Raw genomic sequence first — 24,179 nt, 5'->3', positions numbered from 1 at the left:
ACTCTTTCCTGATGATGAAGTAATTTGCAATAGTATGGGGGAACATCTCTTCAGGTTTGTAATGATTTCTGTATTTCTAGTTAAGAATTATTCTGTATCTGTCTGAATCAGAGATCAATTATATAGTAATTTGAATAGGGGAAGCTTAATGTAAAGAATTAACCATTATAGGGGATTGAAGTAATGAGGGATTAGCTAATAACAAGAGAACTTAAAAGAATATGAGAATAGCAGATATAGAATGGAATATCAGTTTTAATACTATATAATCATCCCTGCACCTATGGCTAGGATAGAGTATTCAAGGAAGAGTCCACCTAATGGACTGAGAGGGCATAGCTGTGATTCACAGGGTGCCAGATAACTTATCATTTGGTTCTCTGGAACTTGCTGGAATTTTGCTGGTTGGGGTGCTAGAGAGTCTCATGGAGAAGTATCAAATTGGAGACATTCTGTTACAAAAGCACCCAGGAGGGGGATTCTTGGGGGATGCAACCAATCACTGAGTACTGTTGCCTCCCTCAGGAGCCTGATGCTGGAGAAGCCCTGTGCTTCTAGGACTCTAGGACCTGGAAGCAAAACCCTTTCCTCCTGTAGTGTCCCCAGCATTTTTTAAATGTGGTTGGAAAAATATTAAAGAGCGAGATACATTTTTATGCACCGCAGGCAAAAGGGGAGAATTTAGTAATAAGTCAATAACTGGCTGTCTTAGGAGTCTTTCAGACCATTCCCAAGTTTGCTGATTTGTTAGGATGGCTCACAAGCCTCAGTATATAGTTGTCATGGCTGTGATTTGTTATCGTGAAAGGACATAAAGCAAAATTAGCAAAGGGGAAAGGTTCATGGGGCAGTCTGAAGGAAACCAAGTGCAACTCTCCCAAGGTACTCTCTCAGTGAAGTCACCTTGGGTATACTTCCTTCACCTTGCAACGAACACAAGTGGAATGTTGCCAATCAGGGAAGCTCATTAGAAACTCTATATCCAATGTTTTTGTTGGTGTTTAGGACATTTGGGTATCTACCTTCTGTGTAACATATACCAAAGTTCTAGACTCCCAGAAGAAAAGCAGATATTCAGCATGAATCACACTATTTGTACAAACTGTGAGCTGCTCTTATTAGTTAGGGCAGGGGAAATGTCCCAAAATCCCAGAAACCAGCCAAAAGCCAACCTCGTAAGCAGACCTTTCAAAGGGTTATCAGTTCCACTTGCCATGTTAACTCTTTTTGCATTCCAGCACACATGAATAAAAAGATTTGAGAAAATATAGGAAATACAATGAAAGGTTAACATCGCTTCTACTTCTGAATTAGAAAATTTCAAAGTAATATGGTGAGATCATGGTTCTGCCAAGTTGGGAAATGGCTATTGTATAAATTTGTAACAATTTATGAATTAATGAGTCTCATTTTACATTTTCCTTTTAGTTATTTTTATGCATTTCTCTGTTAATTGCCTCTTCCTCCATTCAAGTCATATTCACCTAAAATTTGGTTTCATTCATAAAGAACTACAGAGCTCTTAAGGGACAACAATTTCTCTTAAGTACATCTTGATTCTATTAACTGTCAGTAATCAATTTGATACACTTGTCTCAATGCCTGTGAGCCTCTAATTTGACTCAGTGAACAGTAGTAGTACAAGGTCAGGGCTCTGGGGAAAGGTACATATATAATTTGTGCAGTTCTCAGAGTTAATTGTTCAAATAGCTCATTGTTACACATACATTTTTATTTCAGTATAGAGACATATGTTTTATAAATAACTTTTATATTTCATTTTGAGACAGGATCCTGCTGAGTTGGCCAGGCTGTCTTTGAACTTGTGGTCCTCTTGCCTCAGCTTTCTGAGAAACTGCTGGGATTACGAGCATGTGTCACTGAACCCAGCTTTGATGTGTAGAATTTTTTGTTAACAATTACTTGTTGAAAACAAGTAATATCCATTCAAATCATATCCACTTTAGCTGCTGAATAGAATGCCTTTCTGTTGAGGTTGCTTAAAATGTTGATGAAAAAGTGAGTGGAGATTGATTTTATATTATGTATTAATGTGAGTGTACATAAGTGTTTTTATAAGTGAAATATGACTTCTTTCTATAGAATACACTTTTTTTTCCACATTGGAATTCTTGTGTACTCTCCATGGGAACGTTATTATTAGGAAACCTGGAAGAAATAAAAATCTATTCTTTGAGATTTGCCTTAATAACTGGGCTCACTGCTTTGTCTAAATTAATAGAATTCTTATTTAGGAAAATAATAGAATTCTTATTTAGGAAACACCATTAATGCTTTATTTTCTAAAGAAATATCATTTTAACATATTCTAGTAATTGTTTTCTAGTATTTTTCTTTCCTTTTTGGGTTGTATTAATTTTTATTCAATTAAGAGTTTTGTATAAAAAATACTCTTATCAAATGTTGTTAGTCCCAGTGATACAGCAGTGTTAATTAACATGGTCTGTGGAATCAATGACTACTCCTTTAAGAGACAAATATTTGATAATTTCTAATATGATTAGAATCAGAAAAAATATAATTAGGAAAATAAGGCAGATTGTTTTGTTTTCACATTAACAACTAATCTGATGAGGCACCTTTTCTACAAATTAGCAGTCTTCCATTTAAATGAAATTTATTTAAAAATATCTTTCAATAATTCCTCAAATTAGTAAAAGCCTACAAAATTTTAATTTAGAATTTTTTTTGTTCTTAAGTTTAGATAAGGGGCTGGGGTTTTGGCTCAGTGGTAAAGTGCTTGCTTAGCATGTGTGAGGCACTGGGTTCGATCCTCAGCACTACATAAAAATAAATAAAATAAGGTATTGTGTTCATCTACAACTAAAAAATATTAAAAAAAAGTTTAGATAAGGAGAATTATTCTTGAATTTCATTATATTTCTAGATTATACACACACAGTGTTCATAACATTACAAGACAGTGTTGCAGAATAAACTCAATATAACAAAAATTATTGTAGGTCTATACAGTTTTGGCAGATTAAACATTGACTTTAACAGTACAACTGCCATAAACTGGTCTGGCAGCAAATACAGCTGACTCTTAAATGACCATTTGACTCAGGTACTGGGAGAAAAGGTCTGCAGGCACACTAAAGAGGACCCACTAGTCCTGGGCATTAGTATGTTTTACAGAGGGAATGGTTTTAGAACAAACTGGTATTTCAGCAGGTGGATTAAGTGGAGGATGCCTGTAACAGTTGCTTCTTAGTTCAATATTTATTCATACTCAAGTACTTATTAAGGTTCTGGGATACATAAAGACAGTAGATATTTAGAAAAGAAAGAATTCTTGAGAATTGCAGTTCCACAGAAAGCTTGCCAGAGGAATTAGTTTCCTATCTTCAGGATTTGGAGTGTTGGTATAGGCCAGGTGAGTGGCATGAACAAAGGCAGTAATTGCTAGCACAGAGTTGAATGTATTTTGTCTTTTTCATTGTTTTACTCTAGAATGGGCTTTAGAGATGAAGCAGCTGGATATTTTCATAAAGCAGTGAAGCTAAACCCTGATTTCAGTGATGCAAAGGAGAATTTTTATCGTGTCGCAAACTGGCTGGTGGAACGCTGGCACTTTATCATGCTTAATGACACCAAAAGGAATATGATTTATAATGCAGCAATCCAAAAGGCGGTATGCTCAGGATTCAAAAGTGTTTTGGACATTGGAGCAGGAACTGGAATTCTGAGGTTTGTTATAGTTGTTTAAATTATATATACATATATATTAATGCACATCAAATATTTGCCAGATATAGAAAATTTGACATTGGAATTTTAAAATAGCAGTCACTTCTCTTAATCTTGCTAGGGTTATTCATACAATCATTATTACTGTATTTTTCTTTATAGCTTTTACTTTATCAAAGGCTGGAGAAACTATGAAGTTTGGGGTTATTATTATCATTATTATTATTTTTTGTATATATTTTATTTTTATGTGGTGCTGAGGATCGAACCCAGTGCCTCACAGTTGCTAGGTGAGCACTCTACTGCTTGAGCCACAACCCCAGCCCTGGGATTATTATTGAAATTGTATTTTTTGTATTAATAGTCTATTGGAATTTATGAAGCCTGTTTTGTGTTTTTCATGTCAGTTGTGCTTCTTAATAGAATAGATGTCATGATTTATGTATAGACAAGAATGTTCATTTTTAAAGTGCAGAATGAGTAATAGTTGTGTTAAAAAAGAAAAGAAAAAGCCTACGTTTAAAGCATTATAATTCCATTGAAATTTGAAAAAATACAGTGGATTTTTGTGTGTGTGTGTATATGATGGAACACTTTTTTTTATAGCATGTTTGCTAAAAAGGCTGGAGCACAGTCTGTGTATGCCTGTGAATTATCTAAAACCATGTATGAACTTGTCTATGATGTAGTGGCTGCAAACAAGATGGAAGCAGGAATAAAACTTCTACACATGAAGTCACTTGACTTAGAAATTCCAAAACACATTCCTGAAAGGTACTGTTTTATAAACTGATTTTATTATTTATACACTGCTTTTTAAAAAATGTTTGTTTATTTATTTTAGTTGTAGTTGGACACAATACCTATATTTTATTTATTTATTTTTATGTGGTACTGAGGGTCAAACCCAGGTCTTACACATGCTAGGAGAGCACTCTACCACTGAGCCACAAGTCCAGCCCCTATAATTCACTGCTTTTTAAAAAAATTAAGATACCTTTCTAGCTTCTAGACCTGACAAAAATTCTGTCTTTGTAAAGATATGGTTATATGATAAAGTCTTGAGAAAAATTTGTGGAAGGAATAAAATATATAAACGACCTTTACTTTTGTTAATGTCAGTGTTCTAATTTGTAAAAATGGATAATAATCCTGTATAATCAATAACTATTTGAAAATTGTACTTAAAACCTGAACAGATTAGAGTCAATGGACTTATCACATTTTCTGTTACTATCTTTGTTTATAGTGAGAGCTTTGGAAGTATCAATTGTCAGTGTAGTTTGGCCTGTGCCCTTTAAATGCTTTGAAAATAATCCTATAAATTTTGGCTTTTTAGTATATATTAGTATGAACTGTATTATGAGGGTGATGAAATTTTAGAATTAGAAGATATTTAAGAATCATCTTGTCTAACACTGTTATTTTAAAGATTTGATTTATTTTTCAGTCTTCCATATATAATGATGTTTGCATAGTACTTGTGTACTTTTCAATGGTTTTATATTTGTTTTTCATGAAAGAAGTCTATTAGGTTATTAAGACAGGTATGCATCCATTTTATAGGGAAAAAAGACACTGTCCTGAATTATCTTAGTCTGCATAACAAAATACCACTGACTGGGCTGCTTAAACCACAGATCTTTTCTCAGGTGAGATTCTCTTCCTGGCTTGCAAATAGTTACCTTCTAACAACATCTTCACATGGCTATTTGTATGTGAATGAGAGAATGATCTCCAGTGTTCCTTCTTTGATAATGACGCCAGACCTATTGGATTAGGGCACCTGTTTATCTCATTTAGTCTTAATTCCTAAAGGTTCTGTCTTCAAATACAGGTGTATTAGGGGTTAGAGCTTCAACATAAGAATTTTGGGGGGATATAGTTAATTCCATAGTATGAATCAAACTTAACTTTAATTCAATTTGTATTTTTTTTAACAGATAAAGGTATAGAAAAGTGTACTGACCTTTTATCAGGAAATAAGAAGTTCTATACTCTTTTCTTAATTCATTTTGACCTTAAGCAGACTGCTAGATTTTGAGATGTTGGGTAGATGTTTTGAGATACCTTAAATATTCTAAGTGTATGCAACTCTAAATACTGAATGTTTCTGTATATATGTATAATATTGGGTTTAAGCACTGTTGGGGATACCACATAGGCATTCCTGCAGATAGGAAGATAAGAGCTGTTCATTTATTTTCAGACTGCATGGTACTGGAGATAAGAGCTAAAGGAGTTCAGAGAAGGGAGGAATTATTTAGAAGTATCTTTTGAGTAGAATTTTCCAAGAATGGACAGAAATCATGGAAGAGCATCAAAAGAAATGATGAGTAATGAGAGGCACAGTCAAACTTGCAAGAGGCAAAGTTGGGCTGTGCAGTATCACAGAAGATAGAGGTTGGCTTTTTGAAAGGAAAGGCTCTTAATGGCATTAAATAATATTTGTAGCTCAAGAAAAATTATAACTAAGAAAGATTATTTGTTTTGATAAGGAAGGAGTCATTGTTAATAGATAATACTTTTATACAGTGTTAGAGTTAGCACTCCAGTTGTTTGATATTGGGAAGGGGACTAGGAAAGGCAGTGGGCATAAACAGCTCTTGAGAATTTAGGCAAAGAACAGCTTGAGCAGGCAGCAGTGCCAGGTGTTGTCAGCTCTCTTGCCCTCATACTAATGGGAAGGAGCCAGTGGAGCACAAAGGGAACCTGAAGAACATTAGAGTCAAGTTACTCAACAATTTAGGCTAGATACTAAAATAAAATATATTAGAAAGATTTACATGTGGACTGCTTCTATAATATACTCTTCATTTTTCTCTTCTCTCAGCTTGAACATTTTTATATAAATAGCATGCTATTTTACTTACATGTATCTTTAAAAAATCGTTCTATAGATTGTCCCTAGTTGTAACCGAAACTGTCGATGCAGGTTTATTTGGAGAAGGAATTGTGGAGAGTTTGATTCATGCTTGGGAGCATTTACTTTTGCAGCCAAAGGTAAGCAACATGAAAAAAAATTTGAATTTCATTAAGAATTCATTATTCATTATTTCAACAGAGATTTATTGAGCCCCTAGAGCATTTGCAAAGCAATATGAAGTTTATTTCCTACTGTCAAGGTACATAATGTGTAATTGGAAAGAAATCCATGCCAAAACCTTTGAATAGCAACATAACACAATATATATTTTTGTGCCCAGATGAGCATTATAAAGGTAAAAAATACTCCAGGAAGAAATTCATAGGAATTGGTGTTACCTTGTGGAGGAACTTCCTATAGAATGCTTAAATATGGTTGTGAAAAGGAGGTACTTTCAGTCCTTCTGCCCTCACTGCTGGGAATTTTGGCAGCTCACCAGAAGGGCATATAGTGATGCTGGGTTAGTAGAGTTTTAAGGTGATTGTTGAACTCAGGCTGCTGACTGGGCAGCATTAACTCTTACATTTTGTATTGAAATCCTCTGTGGTAGGTCACAAATCATAGATATATAACATTTATTATGAAGGAAAGGATATTAACATTGAATAAAACTTTGCTATTTACAGAAAATAATTTGTATTTAAAATAGCTAAAGGCTGAAAAGAAGAGCAATTTATTTTTCAAGCAGATAATGATAATTTTGATTTTTAAATTAAAGTTGTACCCCAAAGTCCTATGTTATTTAGACTTACAGTTCTTTCCCTCCCTCCCTTCTCTGTAATTATATTAAGAAAATGTACATACATACATAGTAAATTTTTTTTGAAAAATTTCTTAAAGTGTTTATTTTAAATTTTAAATTTTTTCTTTTTCTTTTTTTGTGGTGTTGTATTTTGAACCCTTTCTTTTTAACTTTCATTGCTTCTCATTCATGTATATTGCATACATGTGATAGTCATTTTTATTATTATATTTTCAGACCAAAGGTGAAAATGGTAATTGTAATAAGTATGGGAAAGTTATACCAGCAAGTGCTGTCATATATGGGATGGCAGTAGAATGTGCAGAGATAAGAAGACATCATAGGTAAGTAACTTAATACTAAATACTAAAAAATAATAATTTTAAGCAGAATACTGTAGTTCAAATGTTACTTAGTACATATTTATTTGGGTGGGGATCTGAAGGTTTTTTTAAATCCTTATTTGTATATGACAGCAGAATGCATTACAATTCACATTACGCATATAGAGCACATTTTTTCATATCTCTGGTTGTATACAAAGTGTATTCACATCATTCATGTCTTCATACGTGTACTTAGGGAAATGATGTCCATCTCATTCTACCATCTTTTTACACCTCTTGCCCCCTTTCTTCCCCTTCTTCCCCTTCGCCCTATCTGGAGTTCCTCTAATCTTCACATGCTTCCCCTCCCAACCCCACTATGAATCAGCCTCCTTATATCAGAGAAAACATTTGGCATTTGGTTTTTTGGGATTGGCTGACTTCACTTAGCATTATATTCTCCAACTCCATCTATTTACCTGCAAAAGTTATGATTTTATTCTCTTTTAATGCTGAGTAATTTTAAATTGTGTATAAATACCACATTTTTTAATCCATTCATCTACTGAAGGGCATCTAGGTTGCCATTGATGTGGCTGTGTCCCTGTTGCATGCTGTTTTTAGACCGAGGAGTGGGGTAGCTGAGTCCAAAGGTGATTCCATTCCCAGTTTTCCAAGAATCTCCATACTGCTTTCCATATTGGGTACACCATTTTGCAGTCCCACCAGCAATGTATAAGTGTGCCTTCCCCCCCACATTCTTGCCAACATTTATTGTTGTTTGAATTCTTTTTTTTTTTTAATCCTTATTTATATGTGGTGCTGAGGATCGAACTCAGGGCTTCACATATGGTAGGGGAGTGCTCTACCTCTGAGTCAAACTCCAGCCCTGTTTGTATTCTTAATAATTGCCATTCTGACTGGAATGAGATGAAATTTTAGAGTAGTTTTGATGTGCATTTCTCTAATAGCTAGAGATGTTGAACATTTTTTAATATATTTGTTGATTGATTGTGTATCATCTTCTGAGAAGTGCCTGATCGGTTCCTTGGCCCATTTATTGATTGGGTTACTTATTTTTTTGGTGTTTAGCTTTTTGAATTCTTTATATACCCTAGAGGTTAGTGTTCTATCTGATGTACAAGTGGAAAAAATTTGCTCCCATTCTGTAGGCTCTCTATTCACCTCACTGATTGTTTCTTTTGCTGAGAAGAAGCTTTTTAGTTTGAATCCATCCCATTTATTCTTTTTTATTTATTTATTTTTTCAAACTTCTTTTTTTTTATTGGTTGTTCAAACATTACAAAGCTCTTGACATATCATACTTCATACAATAGATTGAAGTGGGTTATGAACTCCCATTTTTACCCCAAATACAGATTGCAGAATCACATCGGTTACACATCTGCATTTTTTACATAATGCCATATTAGTAACTGTTGTATTCTGCTACCTTTCCTATCCTCTACTATCCCCCCTCCCCTCCCCTCCCGTTTTCTCTCTCTACCCCATTTACTGTAATTCATTTCTCTCCTTGTTTTTTTCCATTCCCCTCACAACCTCTTATATGTAATTTTTGTATAACAATGAGGGTCTCCTTCCATTTCCATGCAATTTCCCTTTTCTCTCCCTTTCCCTCCCACCTCATGTCTCTGTTTAATGTTAATCTTTTCCTCCTGCTCTTCCTCCCTGCTCTGTTCTTAGTTGCTCTCATTATATCAAAGAAGACATTTGGCATTTGTTTTTTAGGGATTGGCTAGCTTCACTTAGCATAATCTGCTCTAATGCTACCCATTTCCCTGCAAATTCCATGATTTTGTCGTTTTTTAGTGCAGAGTAATACTCCATTGTGTATAAATGCCACATTTTTTTTTATCCATTCATCTATTGAAGGGCATCTGGGTTGGTTCCACAGTCTAGCTATTGTGAATTGTGCTGCTATGAATATCCATGTGGCAGTATCCCTGTAGTACGCTCTTTTAAGGTCTTCAGGGGATAGTCCGAGAAGGGCAATAGCTGGGTCAAATGATGGTTCCATTCCCAGCTTTCCCAGGAATCTCCATACTGCTTTCCAAATTGGCCGCACCAATTTGCAGTCCCACCAGCAATGTAGAAGAGTACCCTTTTCCCCACATCCTCGCCAGCACTTGTTGTTGTTTGACTTCATAATGGCTGCTAATCTTACTGGAGTGAGATGGTATCTTAGGGTGGTTTTGATTTGCATTTCTCTGACTGCTAGAGATGGTGAGCATTTTTTCATGTACTTGTTGATTGATTGTATGTCCTCCTCTGAGAAGTGTCTGTTCAGGTCCTTGGCCCATTTGTTGATTGGGTTATTTGTTATCTTATTGTTTAATTTTTTGTGTTCTTTGTATACTCTGGATATTAGGGCTCTATCTGAAGTGTGAGGAGTAAAAATTTGTTCCCATGATGTAGGCTCCCTATTTACCTCTCTTATTGTTTCTCTTGCTGAGAAAAAACTTTTTAGTTTAAGTAAGTCCCATTTGTTGATTCTTGTTATTAACTCTTGTGCTATGGGTGTCCTATTAAGGAATTTGGAGCCTGACCCCACAATATGTAGATCGGAGCCAACTTTTTCTTCTATCAGGTGCAGAGTCTCTGATTTGATATCAAGCTCCTTGATCCATTTTGAGTTAACTTTTGTGCATGGTGAGAGGAGGGGATTCAGTTTCATTTTGTTGCATATGGATTTCCAGTTTTCCCAACACCATTTGTTGAAGATGTTATCCTTCCTCCATTGCATGCTTTTAGCCCCTTTATCGAATATAAGATAGTTGTAACTTTGTGGATTAGTCTCTGTGTCCTCTATTCTGTACCATTGGTCCACCCGCCTGTTTTGGTACCAGTATCATGCTGTTTTTGTTACTATTGCTCTGTAATATAATTTGAAATCTGGTATCGCTATACCGCCTGATTCACACTTCCTGCTTAGAGTTGCTTTTGCTATTCTGGGTCTTTTATTTTTCCATATGAATTTCATGATTGCTTTCTCTATTTCTACAAGAAATGCCGTTGGGATTTTGATTGGCATTGCATTAAACCTATAGAGAACTTTTGGTAATATCGCCATTTTGATGATGTTAGTTCTGCCTATCCATGAACAGGGTATATTTTCCATCTTCTAAGATCTTCTTCTATTTCTCTCTTTAGGGTTCTGTAGTTTTCATTGTATAAATCTTTCACCTCTTTTGTTAGGTTGATTCCCAAGTATTTTATTTTTTTTGAGGATATTGTGAATGGGGTGTTTTCCCTCATTTCCGTTTCAGAAGTTTTGTCGCTGGTATACAGAAATGCCTTTGATTTATGCGTGTTGATTTTGTATCCTGCCACTTTGCTGAATTCATTTATTAGTTCTAGTAGTTTTTCTGTAGACCCTTTTGGGTCTTCTAGGTATAGAATCATGTCATCCACAAATAGTGATAATTTAAGTTCTTCTTTTCCTATTTTTATGCCTTTAATTTCTTTCGTCTAATTGCTCTGGCCAGTGTTTCGAGAACTATATTGAATAGAAGTGGTGATAGAGGGCATCCCTGTCTTGTTCCAGATTTTAGAGAGACTGCCTTCAGTTTTTCTCCATTCAGAATGATGCTAGCCTGAGGCTTAGCATAGATAGCTTTTACAATGTTGAGGTAAGTTCCTGTTATCCCTAGTTTTTCTAATGTTTTGAACATAAAGGGATGCTGTACTTTCTCGAATGCTTTTTCTGCGTCTATTGAGATGATCATATGGTTCTTATCTTTGAGTCTATTGATGTGGTGAATGACATTTATTGATTTCCGTATATTGAACCATCCTTGCATCCCAGGGATGAATCCTACTTGATCATGGTGCACAATTTTTTTGATGTGTTTTTGTATCCAATTCGCCAGAATTTTATTGAGGTTTTTTGCATCTAGGTTCATTAGAGATATTGGTCTGTAGTTTTCTTTCTTTGAAGTGTCTTTGTTTGGTTTCGGAATCAGGGTGATGTTGGCCTCATAGAATGAATTTGGAAGAGCTCCCTCTTTTTCTATTTACTGGAATAATTTGAAAAGTATTGGTATTAATTCTTCTTTAAAGGTTTTGTAAAACTCCGCTGTATACCCATCCGGTCCTGGGCTTTTCTTGGTTGGTAGTCTTTTGATGGCTTCTTCAATTTCATCCATTGATATTGGTCTGTTCAAATTGTGTGTATCCTCCTGACTCAGCCTGAGCAAATCATATGATTTAAGAAATTTATTGATGTCTTCACTATCTTCTATTTTATTGGAATGTAGGTTTTCAAAATAATTTCTAATTGTCTTCTGTATTTCTGTAGCATCTGTTGTGATATTGCCTTTGTCATCCCGTATGTTAGTAATTTGAGTTCTCTCTCTTCTTCTCTTAGTTAGCATGGCTAAGGGTCTGTTGATCTTATTTATTTTTTCGAAGAACCAACTTTTAGTTTTGTCAATTTTTTCAGTAGTTTCTTTTGTTTCAATTTCGTTGATTTCCGCTCTGATTTTAATTATTTCTTGCCTTCTACTACCTTTGCCGTTGTTTTGCTCTTCCTTTTCTAGGGCTTTGAGATGAAGTGTGAGCTCATTTATTTTTTGTAATGTTGAAAATGCCATCCATTTTGATTGAGTAGCTCTGTGTGAGTCAGGTCCAGAATTTGTGTTTTTGAAATTGAGCAGTGTGGGTTGAGGATGGTGAAGAAAGATGCTGAAAAAGATATATTTGAGTGCAATTGTTTTACCTGGTAGAAATGTTTGTAAATCATAATTATAAAATTACCTCAGGAAACCTAATCAGCTGAGTCTGTTGATTACCTGAGCAAACAAATATTTAAAAATAACAGAGAAAGCTGAAACTCACCTTTTGATTATAAAAACCTAGGAATAAAATGAATAATGTATTGATGCAGAGGAAAGTGCATGAGTGATAGTAGAAAATTTCAAAGGCCTGTGATGCACAGGCCTTTGTAGATTTCAGATATAGTATTTCAAATCAGTAGGGAAAGATCAAACTGATCAGTAAATGTGGTGTTAGCTTCATTTGGGGAAAACAGATCCTTACTTCTAATTCAGTAAGATCTTGCAAAACAGGGTGGTATCCAGAAGCCATAAAATATTGACAGATTGGACTACATTAAAAAGAAAAAAAAATCAGTCTGTAAAATATACAGTACTTTTAAAGACAGGTGACAGACTGATATAAAAATTTTGTAACTTAAAACAAAGAAGGAATATAATTGTCAGAATGGAATTTGGATGGGATAATATTTTTAACTGCTTTTTTGAAGATGTGGGGAAAATTTACACACTTTGGGTGCAATATTTTAGTAGCTCAATTTGGTATTTTCTTTCTTTCTTTTTTTTTAAAGAGAGAGTGAGAGAGGAGAGAGAATTTTTAATATTTATTTTTTAGTTCTCGGCGGACACAACATCTTTGTTTGAATGTGGTGCTGAGGATCGAACCCGGGCCGCACGCATACCAGGCGAGCGCGCTACCACTTGAGCCACATCCCCAGCCCAATTTGGTATTTTCTAACAATAAATTAGAGATGTTTATAAGTCCTTGGCACTGCATTTCTGCATTTTGGAATCTCTCCTGACAAACACTCATTTGTATGTATGATGATTAATGTACAAGGGTATCCACTGTATTACTATAACTGAAAAAAAGAACCCAAATCAAAAACCTATCTGAATGTTTATCAACAAGAAAATATTTAATAGATTAGAACAGTCACCTATTATAATATTATACAAGTGTCCAAAAGAATTAGCCAAGGTACATGAACAACGAGGGAAGAAGTTTATGGTATTCCATATATGAGTCGGATAAGGCATAATCCTAGGAGCAAGATTCAGGACCTTATATCTCCTTGGAGAAATGGCTGATTCTAGGATTAGGGCATGTTAGATTCAAGATGACTCTAAAGCATCTTGTGTCAAAAAGCAAGAAAATGCTAAAAGCATCATCATCATCATCATCATCATCATCATCATCCTGGGAATTTTAAAAGAACACAGGAGCATGCTTGAAGGGTTAACCACTGGTCCAATCTGGGACAGTTTAAGTACCAAAATAAGTAAGAGCTGTTATTTAAGATTGAAGCTATTGAATGAGAGTTCATGAATCTCTGCTTATAATATGCAGATTATAAATACATATGTGGGGGTAAAAGATACCTTTTCCTTACAGTGGAATGCTGACTAATAATACAGAAAAAAATGATGCAGAATGACTATTATGCACTCCTCATGCACAGATGATAGAGGCAAGAATCAAGAATTGACTCTAAGTCAAGGGAAGGAATTTAATGAGAAGCAGGGTATTCAGTGGTTTTAAAGTATCTTTCAAATATGCTTATTACAGAAGGAAAATTGTAAACGTGTAGTGAAGAAACCATACAGCATTTTAATCAAGTGATCAAGCTAAGATTCTTGGTGAGGAAACCCCCTTTATATAGATAGTATTGCCTCCCAGAAGTATGCACTTAATTATGAGGAAACCATAGACAAAGTCAAGATGGAGTCAAAAAATGTACTACCTTCTTAAAAAATTTCATTGTCATGAGAGAGAAAAACGCAAAGATAAGGAACATTAAATCTCCACATTAAAGGAGATTAAAGAGATAGTTGAGAGATATTGAATGTGGATTATAGATTGGAAAATACTGATTTGGTAACTATGGTGATTAAGAGAATATCTTTACTTGTAATAAATATACACTGAATGTGTATCTGTTGAGGGATGAATAGGCATGATGAATGCAACCTGCTTTCAGATAATTTAGAAGAAAATAAAGAGTGTGATAAAGCAAATGTGGCAAAATATCAAAAAATACGGTATGAGAAATTCTGGTTAAAGGGTATGAGAGTTCTTTATATTGTCCGGGAAACTTGTCTATAGATTTAAAATAATTTATGAAATTAAAAAGTTAAGAGCAAAGCAAAATATGTGTAATGTATCTTTATATATATTTGAGCAATATATGTACATATTACACTCAAATGTAAAGAAGAAGGTATGGAAAGATATACATTAAACACCAGTGAAGAAATAAGGATAGGAGTACTGTGAAGGTTGACATTCTCTTTCTATGTGAAGTTGTAGCAGTAAGTCTATATTCATGTGTTTTGTAATAAACTAAAAGGAACTTATTTGTCACATCTTTTTTGTTTTTATAACTTGTGACTTAAGTTATTAAAATTCTTAATTTTATTTGATGACTCATTTTTTGAGAGTATAATAAAAAGATTTCTAGAAGGGAACTAAAGTTCTATAACTTTATGAAGGCAAATAGACTAAAAAAATAAATGCTTCTGGGGGCTGGGGATATAGTTCAGTTAGAAGAGTGCTTGCCTTGAATGTACAAGCCCCTGGGTTCAATCCCCAGCATTCCCACCAAAAAAAAAAAAAAAAAAAAAGCTTGTGAGGTGAGGTGAGATGAGGTTGGAGTGTTTTCTTTTTACAAAATGGTGTTGCCAAAATGGTCATGGAATGTTATTTTCAACGTAAATTTTTATTGACACAGACATCTTTACACTAAATGCATAACCTATACAATTGTGAATTTTCATGAAATTGATATATACCTGTGTAACCAGTATTCAGATCAGGGACCAGAACATTACTACCATCCTGGAAAGTCTCCAGGAAGAATCCCTTTCCTTTGCCATTGTCTGCTCCCTCAAAAGTAGCCATTATCCTGACCTCCAGTACTACACATTAGTGTTGCTTCTTTTGAATTTTACACAGATTAAACTATATAGTGTGATTGTGTGTGTGTATGCCTTGTTTCTTTTGTGTAACATATCCATGTTGTTAGGCTCAGTTTGTTGAATATAAAATTCCATTGTATGAATATATTACAGTATATTTATTTGTCTGTTTCACTATTTATGGACATTTAAATTGTATCAGTGGACTCTTGGTAAAATATTATTGCTACAAACATTCCTGAATGTTCTTTTAATGTATGAATTTCTTTGGCTATAGTCCCAGAAGTGGAAAAGCCAAATACCACATTAAGGGTGATTCTCTAATAGATATGTTTCACTTGAGTGGGTACTGCAAAACCATCTTCCAAAGTGGACTTACTAATTTATATTCCTACAAGTAGTATGGGACTGTATCCTCATCAACACATGAACAAATAAAACTTGACTTTTATTTTCCCCCTTCTAGGGGTTGTGTACTATACATTATGGTTTTTACTTCATTACCTTGGGGATTATTGAAGCCAAGCAACTGTTAATGTACTTACTGTATTTGTTCTTTTTTTTTTCCACCCCCCCGGTACTGGGGATTTAACCTAGGGAACTTTGCCATTGAGCTACATATCCTGCTCTTTTTATTTTTTATTTTGAGACAGTCCTAGTAAGTTGCTTAGTGCCTTGCTAATTTGCTTTGATCTTGCCATCCTTCTGTCTCAGCCTCCAGCTTCTTTGGGTGGAATTACAAGTGTAATTAGATGTGTTCTTCTGTGAAGTGTCTAAAATTTGATTGAATATGTGTATTACAAATATTTTCATTCAGTTATTTTCATTTTTACTTATTAGGATGTCCTTTTCTGAGCAGAAGTTCTTTACTTTATATCTATTTGTCATTTGTTGTCTTTTATAGCTAGTGATTATGTACATAATTTAAGAAACCTATGCCCATGATATCTTATTTCATTTTTTATATGTATTTTTTTATGACTCAATATTAGATGATATTACTTGATGTAAAAAAAAAAATCTTTCTTCCCTTATTTTGTCTCTCAACAGAGTGGGCCTTAAGGATATTGTTGGTATCCATTTGACAAAAAATGTGAAATTTTAGAGTCCAGCTTATTCTTATATAGATAATGAAGAAACAGTTGAACCTTATACAACTGAAAAGATGAGTCGAGTTCCTGGAGGATATTTGGCTTTGACAGAGTGTTTTGAAATTATGAAAGTAGATTTTAACAATCTTCAGGTAAAAAACAAAAAAATTCAATTATGATTTTTAAGCATTAAATTTTATGCATTGTTTAATGGATAGGACAATCTTATTTTTATGAGTTTGCATAAGATTTGGCTTCTGATATATAAAGAATTGATAGGACAGTAATTAGAATTCCCTCCTGAAATTATTCACTCACTTCAAGCACAAATAAAAATTTCCTAAGATTGATTGGGATGTATAGTGTGCCAAATGCTTTCACATTTGTCTTAGAGAGCTCTAATACCATGTTTCAGAAGAATTAGAATTATCCTTGTGCTATATAGATGAGGAAACTTTTTTTTAGTTGTAGATGGACACAATACCTTTATTTATTTTATTTATTTTTCTCTGGTGCTGAAGATCGAACCCAGTGCCTCACATGTGCAACGCAGGCACTTCACCACTGAGCTACAACCCCATTTCCAGATGAGGAAACTATTTATCACATTAAACAGTTTCTGCCAGAATATTCAGCATGGAAATACAAGGGCAAGACTACTAGACCAAGTTTTTCTTTTTTTTTTCTCTATGTGTCATGATGCCTTTTTAAATTAATAGTATTCCTTGAAATGAACACTAATCCAAATTTCAAGATTAAATTTGCATTATGGTGACTAGCCATTCCATTGCCCAGGACTGAGGAGTTCCTGACAGAGGATGTTCAGTTTTAAAACTAGGGTGGTCTTAAGAAAAGCAGGGCAAATTGATCACCCTAGCTTATATTTGTGTATGTGGTACAAATTGAGAAAGGCCACATAGAACACTTTTATGAGGTCTTTTTTTTTTAGTTGTAAATAGATCTTTTATTTAATTTATTTATTTATATGCAGTGCTGAGGATCAAACCCCAGGGCCTCACACATGCCAGGCAAGTGCTCTACCCTGAGCTACAACCCCAGCTCCATGAAGCTCTTTAATTAAGGTTAAATGTTCAAGTATACAGATGTTTTAGATGAAGCCACCTGGGGACCGAAGATTTTGTGAAGGTCATTTTAGCCTAAGATTTAAAAAATTTAATAGAAGCTTTATCCTCTAATAACTGTTGCTTGGTTATTATTGAGGTATTCTCCAACTAATTTTAATATTTTGGTTTTGCTTCTGAGGCAGAGCAGTCTTCTTCCTAAGTATAATTCTCAGGAAGACTGAAAATATAAGTATATAATCTGAGCAACATTCCAGTAGAGAATTACACCATTGTAGCTGCTGATTACCTCAAAGCTATCCTTTTATTATTTTAATTTTTATTTGCCATATACATTACTAAGGTTTTAATTTTGAAAGCATCACCTGCCTGTTTAACAACACTTTCAAGCCATACAGAATTGAAAATGAAAAAGCTCTAGTATTTTTCTTCCCTTTTTAAATCTTGGCCCCTTTTCCTCAGGTCAGGAGTTTGGAGTGCATCTTTCAGACTAGAATTTGCTGTTTATACACCTTTTTTTAAAAAAAATATTTATTTTTTTTAGTTGTAGTTGGACACAATACCTTTATTTATTTATTTTTATGTGGTGCTGAGGATCGAACCCAGGCCCTCGAACGTGTCAGTCCAGTGCTCTATGGCTGAGCCACAACCCTAGGCCACCATCATCCCTTTTTAAACAAAATAATCCTTGTGACTTTGCTACTTGCTTTGTCATCCAATATATCACGAAATTTCTTGCATTGGTGATGTCTATCTGCCTATTCTTTGAGTAGCTGAGTGATACTCTAATATAACACATCAAAACTCCTGATCCAGTAGTCTTGAGGTGGTTTTAGATGTCCACATTACTGGTTGCTTCAGAGTGCTGGGAAGGCTATTTCAGGGATGTTCAGTGTATGAAATCCTCTCATTCCTTTTACATTTTTTCCCCTAAGGAATTAAAAAGTCTTGCAACTAAAAAACCTGACTCAATTACTATTCCTGTTATTAAAGAAGGCACATTAGATGCTGTTGTGGTTTGGTTTGTGCTTCAGCTCGATGATGAACACAGTTTATCCACAAGTCCTAGTGAGGAAACATGTTGGGAACAGGCTGTTTACCCTGTGCAGGATCTTCCAGGTAGGTCTTGTCTAGTTTTTGTTTTGTTTTTTAAAAAAACGTGTTGCTTGAATGCTCTGATTCAAATCATGACTAAAAAGGGAAAAAACAAAACTCATAAAACTTTGGATATGAAGTTTTCAGTCAAGGGAAGTTGGTTACATCTTTGAGAAGTTTTTTTTTTTCAAAAGTAGATATACATAATTAATATAAGTAGTTAAAGAAGAGAGATTAAAACCAACTCTGTTACATACCACTAAAAAATATTTATCACTGTTTTTTTAGTTATCAGTAAGTGAAAGAAATGCTGTTTTTGCTGTTGTTTGTGTTTTTAAAGGAAAGTATTGGAAAATGCTTTTAGTGCAGGAGTTTTAACCCCTTGATGTATCTGATAACATCTGTGGAGACTCAGTCATAAATATGCACATACTAATATAAACAAAAGCTGGCACTTCAGGGAGTTCATGGATGAGTGAACTTACTAAGGAAGTTCTGTATTAAAGATAATTTTTGCGTGGAAATTTTTTTTACAGCAATTTGATGAGTTTTAGTGAGTTTACAGCAGTTGAATTATATAGAAAAGCTCTACCCTTTTTAAGTAGAAAGGCAGTACATTTCGTTTTAGTCTCCTAAGGATCTAATTTGATAAGGTCATTAGGTTATGGATCTGTATAGTGTGTGGCTAGTGTGATGTTTTTAATCGGTAGATTTGGATTCATATCTCAAATCTGCTACTTACTGACTCCCTGTAGACTGGCCTTGCTAGTCATTTCTCCATTTTTGTTGTGAGATATATATATATAAATGACATGGCACTGTCTACGTTTTAGCGGTATTATTGTAGGAATTATTAGAGATAAAGGGTATGAAATGTCTACCACAGTGATTGGCACTCAATAAATTATACACACACAAACATATATTTTATATCTGTATATTTATTTTCTATCAGAGTTAACTTAAATGTCATTTTTTTAAAATTTTTTTTTATCAATTGTTTTTCATAACTTACTTACTTAATTAATTAATTAATTAATTAATTTATTTATTTATTTTTATGTGATGCTTAGGATCGAACCTAGGGCCTCGAACATGCTAGGCTCTACTGCTGAGTCACAAACCCAGCTCGAATTGTCATTTTTTTTAAAAAAGTATTTTTGGAGAAGGGTCATTTAAAATGTTTAAATGTAAGAATAACAACTTGTACTTTTAACTGGTTCTAGAGCTGATGAGAAGGTATTATGATTATACATTTTCATTGTAAAGTTTTACCACATGTGAAACTCATAGAAAAGAGTACTTGTAGAACATAGTTCTTTCTTACACTTTGAAATTCCTAAGCATGCAAGAATATCTAAAAATTAACTGATTAGAAATATTTCAAGGGCCTGGGGATGTGGCTCAAGCGGTAGCGCGCTCGCCTGGCATGCGTGCGGCCCGGGTTCGATCCTCAGCACCACATACCAACAAAGATGTTGTGTCCGCCGAGAACTAAAAAATAAATATTAAAAATTCTCTCTCTCTCTCTCTCTCTCTCTCTCTCTCTCTCTCTCTCTCTCTCAGCACCACATACCAACAAAGATGTTGTGTCCGCCGAGAACTAAAAAATAAATGTTAAAAATTCTAAAAAAAAAAAAAAAAAAGAAATATTTCAAACAGGATTCTGATGAATGCTGACTTGTTTTTTGGAAATTTTTCTTAGAGAAAAGAATGTCATGTTAAGTTAAAGTGAAATTTGATTTTGATTCCTGAATTTTTTCTATGGCCATACCACCCTGAATGCGCCCAATCTCATCTGATTCCTTAATTTTGTCTCTCTTTAGTTTTGTTAGCTTTATTACTAAAGATGATTGAGAATTCCCTGCAGCCATCTGCCCCGCCTCCCTGACCCATCTTCCCTATGATGGTACCTATTGATAGCAATAAACAAAACAAAACAAACCTATAATACTGATAGTGTTACAGTCCAGTAATAGAGCTCTTAAATATTTCTGTTATGGTACAAATTAGTTGAATTTCCAAATTTTAGTTTTTCCCTAGTAAAGCTGGTGAGATTTTCCTAGTTTTTTAAAATAGTGAATTAATAGGTGTAATCCTTTCTGTAGTTATTAAAAGAATTGGGGATTAAATGGGGGCATTGGAGATGTTTATGTGATCTTCAGGCTAACAAGCATTCCATATTAATCAGTTATACTATTTCTCTCTTATTAATGAAGACTACTGGATGAAGCCTGGAGATCATGTGACAATGGAAGTATCTTGTCAAGACTGTTACCTAAGAATCCAAAGTATTAGTGTTTTGAGTTTGGAACAAGAAATGGAAGTTACAAAAAGTTTCACTAAGGATACAGACTTACTATCTTCAGGAAATGAGGCTGAACTCTGTAGTGCCCTGGCTAACCTTCAGACCAGCAAGCCAGATGCTGGAGAGCAAATATGTGTATTGGAATCCACAGAAATTGCTTTGCTTAATAACATCCCATATCATGAAGGCTTTAAAATGGCAATGAAGAAGGTATTCTCTTCATTGAGTCCAGAAAAGCTATGTCAGGTGATGGATCCTCACTGTGAGGATAATGAAATGAGCTCAGGAACTGGAAGGCAAAACACTGTGCAGAGCACCTCAGAACCTTTATATGTGTTAGATGTGTCTGAAGGCTTCTCTATTCTGCCTATAATTGCTGGTACACTTGGGTGGGTTAAGCCTTACAGTTCTGTGGAAAAAGACCAGCATCGTATTGCTCTGGACCTCATATCTGAAGCCAATCACTTTCCTAAAGAAACACTTGAGTTTTGGCTGAGACATGTGGAGGATGAATCTGCTGTGTCGCAAAGGCCCAAATCAGACAAGTTGTGGAGCATAATCATACTGGATGTCATCGAGCCATCTGGGCTCATTCAGCAAGAAATAATGGAAAAAGCTGCAATTTCGAGGTAAACCACAAAATAGGAATTTTTAGTTTTTTCAATCTCAGACATCACATAAATTCTTTTAGTTCTTTAAGGGTACAACCATAAAAATGAAAGACCATTGTGTATTTGTCAAGCATTGTATTTGTTATTTCATGTTTACCTCTGTGTGCATATTATTACTGATTTTTTTTTCCCTGAAGAAATCTGTACTGTAGGAGTGAAGAAGAAAGTCTACTTTGTGTTAGGATAGCCTATGTTAATATAAGGACTTAGGTAAAAATCTATTAAAATAGGTAAGATGTTCAGGGTGAAAAAGATTAAAAAAACAAATTTATCTTTTATGATGTAAGAAACGTGTTCATGTTTGATGATATATTGGGAGAACTCATTCTTGAGAATGAGTACCAGTACTCCTGGGTCTTAATGTCTTTATTTTATAATATAGTTCTCTCTAAAGCTAAAGGTATTTCTCCTTTAACTTACGTTCCTCAATGTAAACTTGGCCTTATTATTTAATATAGAAAGTAAATTTGGCTATGTTTCAAAGTCCTTTAGTTATGATGCTGAGATCTGCAAAGAAGGCAATATATAACAGTTGGAAGCCCAAACTTATGAAAAATAAATTTTTACAGATTAAAATTTTACATTATAGGGAGAGGGTTGTTTTGTATTAAAAGAAAGAACGGTGGGAATGCAGACCCAAGATTGAAATAGTATAAAGTTAAATTATCTATTCAAGAAAGATACTTGACAAACCTGGGGAAAAAGTATTTTGCTTGTATAGTTAATTATAGTCAGATTTTATATGCAGTTCCTTTTGTTACTCACATTTATTGCTTGTGTGTGTGAACCAATAAAAACAACCACTGTGATTTTCTTTTTAAACAATCTTGTATGTATATATTATTATACTGGCTCTGATCTTAAATAAATTATGGAGCTATGGAGGCTTAAGTATATATACATATAATTGTGTGTGTAATTTTAAACAGATGGACCTGAAACAAGATCTAAAAGAGTTCATATCCAGTATCAGATTTGTTCCTGAATTTACTAAGTTGTATAATTTCTTTGTCAGATGAGAATACTGGGTTAAATGTCTTTGAAGATAGTTCAACTCTGAATTTCTTATATAGTGAAGTTTAACTTATTTGGTATAGTCACCTTGGAAAGTCTTATATTTTCCAAATGATTTATTTTTAGTTTTGATTTAATTTAAACTTACAGGAAAATTGCAAGAACAGTACAGAGTACTTTTTACACATATTTACAGATTGTTTACATTTCTTTTATTTATTTTATAATTTTCTTTGATTCTTTATTCTACTTTTCTTTTTTGAGAGTAGGTTAGAGGCATAGTACTCCTTTACTACTACATAACTTATGTATGTATTTTTTTTATTAGAGCATTATAGTTGCAAACAGTAGTTGTGTACATTTTGAAAAAAATCATACATGTAAGGAATTTGATTTTAAACTCTCTCTCTTTTTTAAATACATATGTATTTGTCATTATTAAACTCTCTTCCTTTGCTTCTTCTCCTACTTCCCATTATTCTCTTCCTCTGTGTTACTGATATTCCTTTCACTCATTTATTTAGTTTTGACTTGTTCTTTCTACATGTACATAAAGGTGAAATTTACTGTGTATATTCATATATGTGTATAATGTGATTTTGTTAAATTCATTTCGTATTTCTTCCCTTTTCCTATCTTTTCTTTCTCCCTCTTGTTCTCCTCCTATTCCATTGATGTTACCTATCTTTATGATATTAAACCCTCCTCCCCCTTACTGCTTTCTTTCTGTTATTTTGCTCTAGCTTCTACATATCAGAAAAATATTTGGCTCTTTGTTTTCTGAGTCTGGCTTATTTCACTTAGCAGGACTGGTATTACTTCTGAGATAACTCAGCAGAAAGTACATTTGGTCCTGGGCTTGCCTTTTTTACCCCTAAGACTTTTCATCTGTTTAGGGTTTCTGTATCTTCCTGGTTCAATTTAGGCAGGTCATATATCTAGAAATTTGCCAATATCTTCTAGATTTTCCGGTTTATTAGAGTACAACTTTTCAAAAGAGTTGTTTTTTCAGTCTTTATTTCATTAATTTGGCTCTGATATTATTTATTTCCTATCTTCCACTGACTTTGGAATTAGTTTGTTCTTCCTTTACTCAGGCTTTGAATTAGAGCATAAGCTTATTTATTTGGGAATCTATTTTTTTTTTATTTAGGTACTCAATGTTATAAATTTTCTTCTTAGAACTACTTTATACCATCTGAGAGATATTGATATATTGTATGTCCTCACTTGTTTCAAAAATTTTTCTTGAATTCTCTTTTCTTTTTTGATCCATTCTTTATTTAAAAGAGTATTCTTCAATGTTTATGTGTTTATGTGGTTTCTGTGGTTTTTCTTGCTGTTGATTTTTAGATTCATTCCATTATGATGTGATAGGATATATGGATTATAATCAGGTTTTTTTTTTTGTGTGTGTGTGTGTGTGTGTGTGTGTGTGTGTGTTTGCTAAGACTTAAACACTGTGACCTAGAAGATGATCTGTTTGGAAAAATTTGCATAA

At 34.0% G+C, this 24,179-nt stretch overlaps 1 protein-coding gene across 1 annotated transcript; it reads left to right on the top strand.

Moving 5' to 3' along the window:
• LOC308634504 (protein arginine N-methyltransferase 9-like) lies at nucleotides 1–21,626 on the top strand (the record flags this gene model as incomplete). The annotated part of the gene is given in 9 exon segments (XM_081268363.1): nucleotides 1–54; nucleotides 3,475–3,711; nucleotides 4,318–4,485; nucleotides 6,612–6,714; nucleotides 7,617–7,723; nucleotides 16,468–16,519; nucleotides 16,523–16,660; nucleotides 18,526–18,709; nucleotides 20,905–21,626. Coding segments are annotated over 9 exon segments (1,731 nt in total). The 5' UTR covers nucleotides 1–34.
• Between the last annotated feature and the right edge of the window lie 2,553 nt (nucleotides 21,627–24,179).

This window comes from Spermophilus citellus, assembly GCF_964194105.1.
Source record: "Spermophilus citellus genome assembly, chromosome: 15".
Classification (NCBI taxonomy): Eukaryota; Metazoa; Chordata; class Mammalia; order Rodentia; family Sciuridae; genus Spermophilus; species Spermophilus citellus.
Note: the sequence above shows the minus strand (reverse complement) of the source record. Positions and strands in the feature narration are given on the sequence as shown.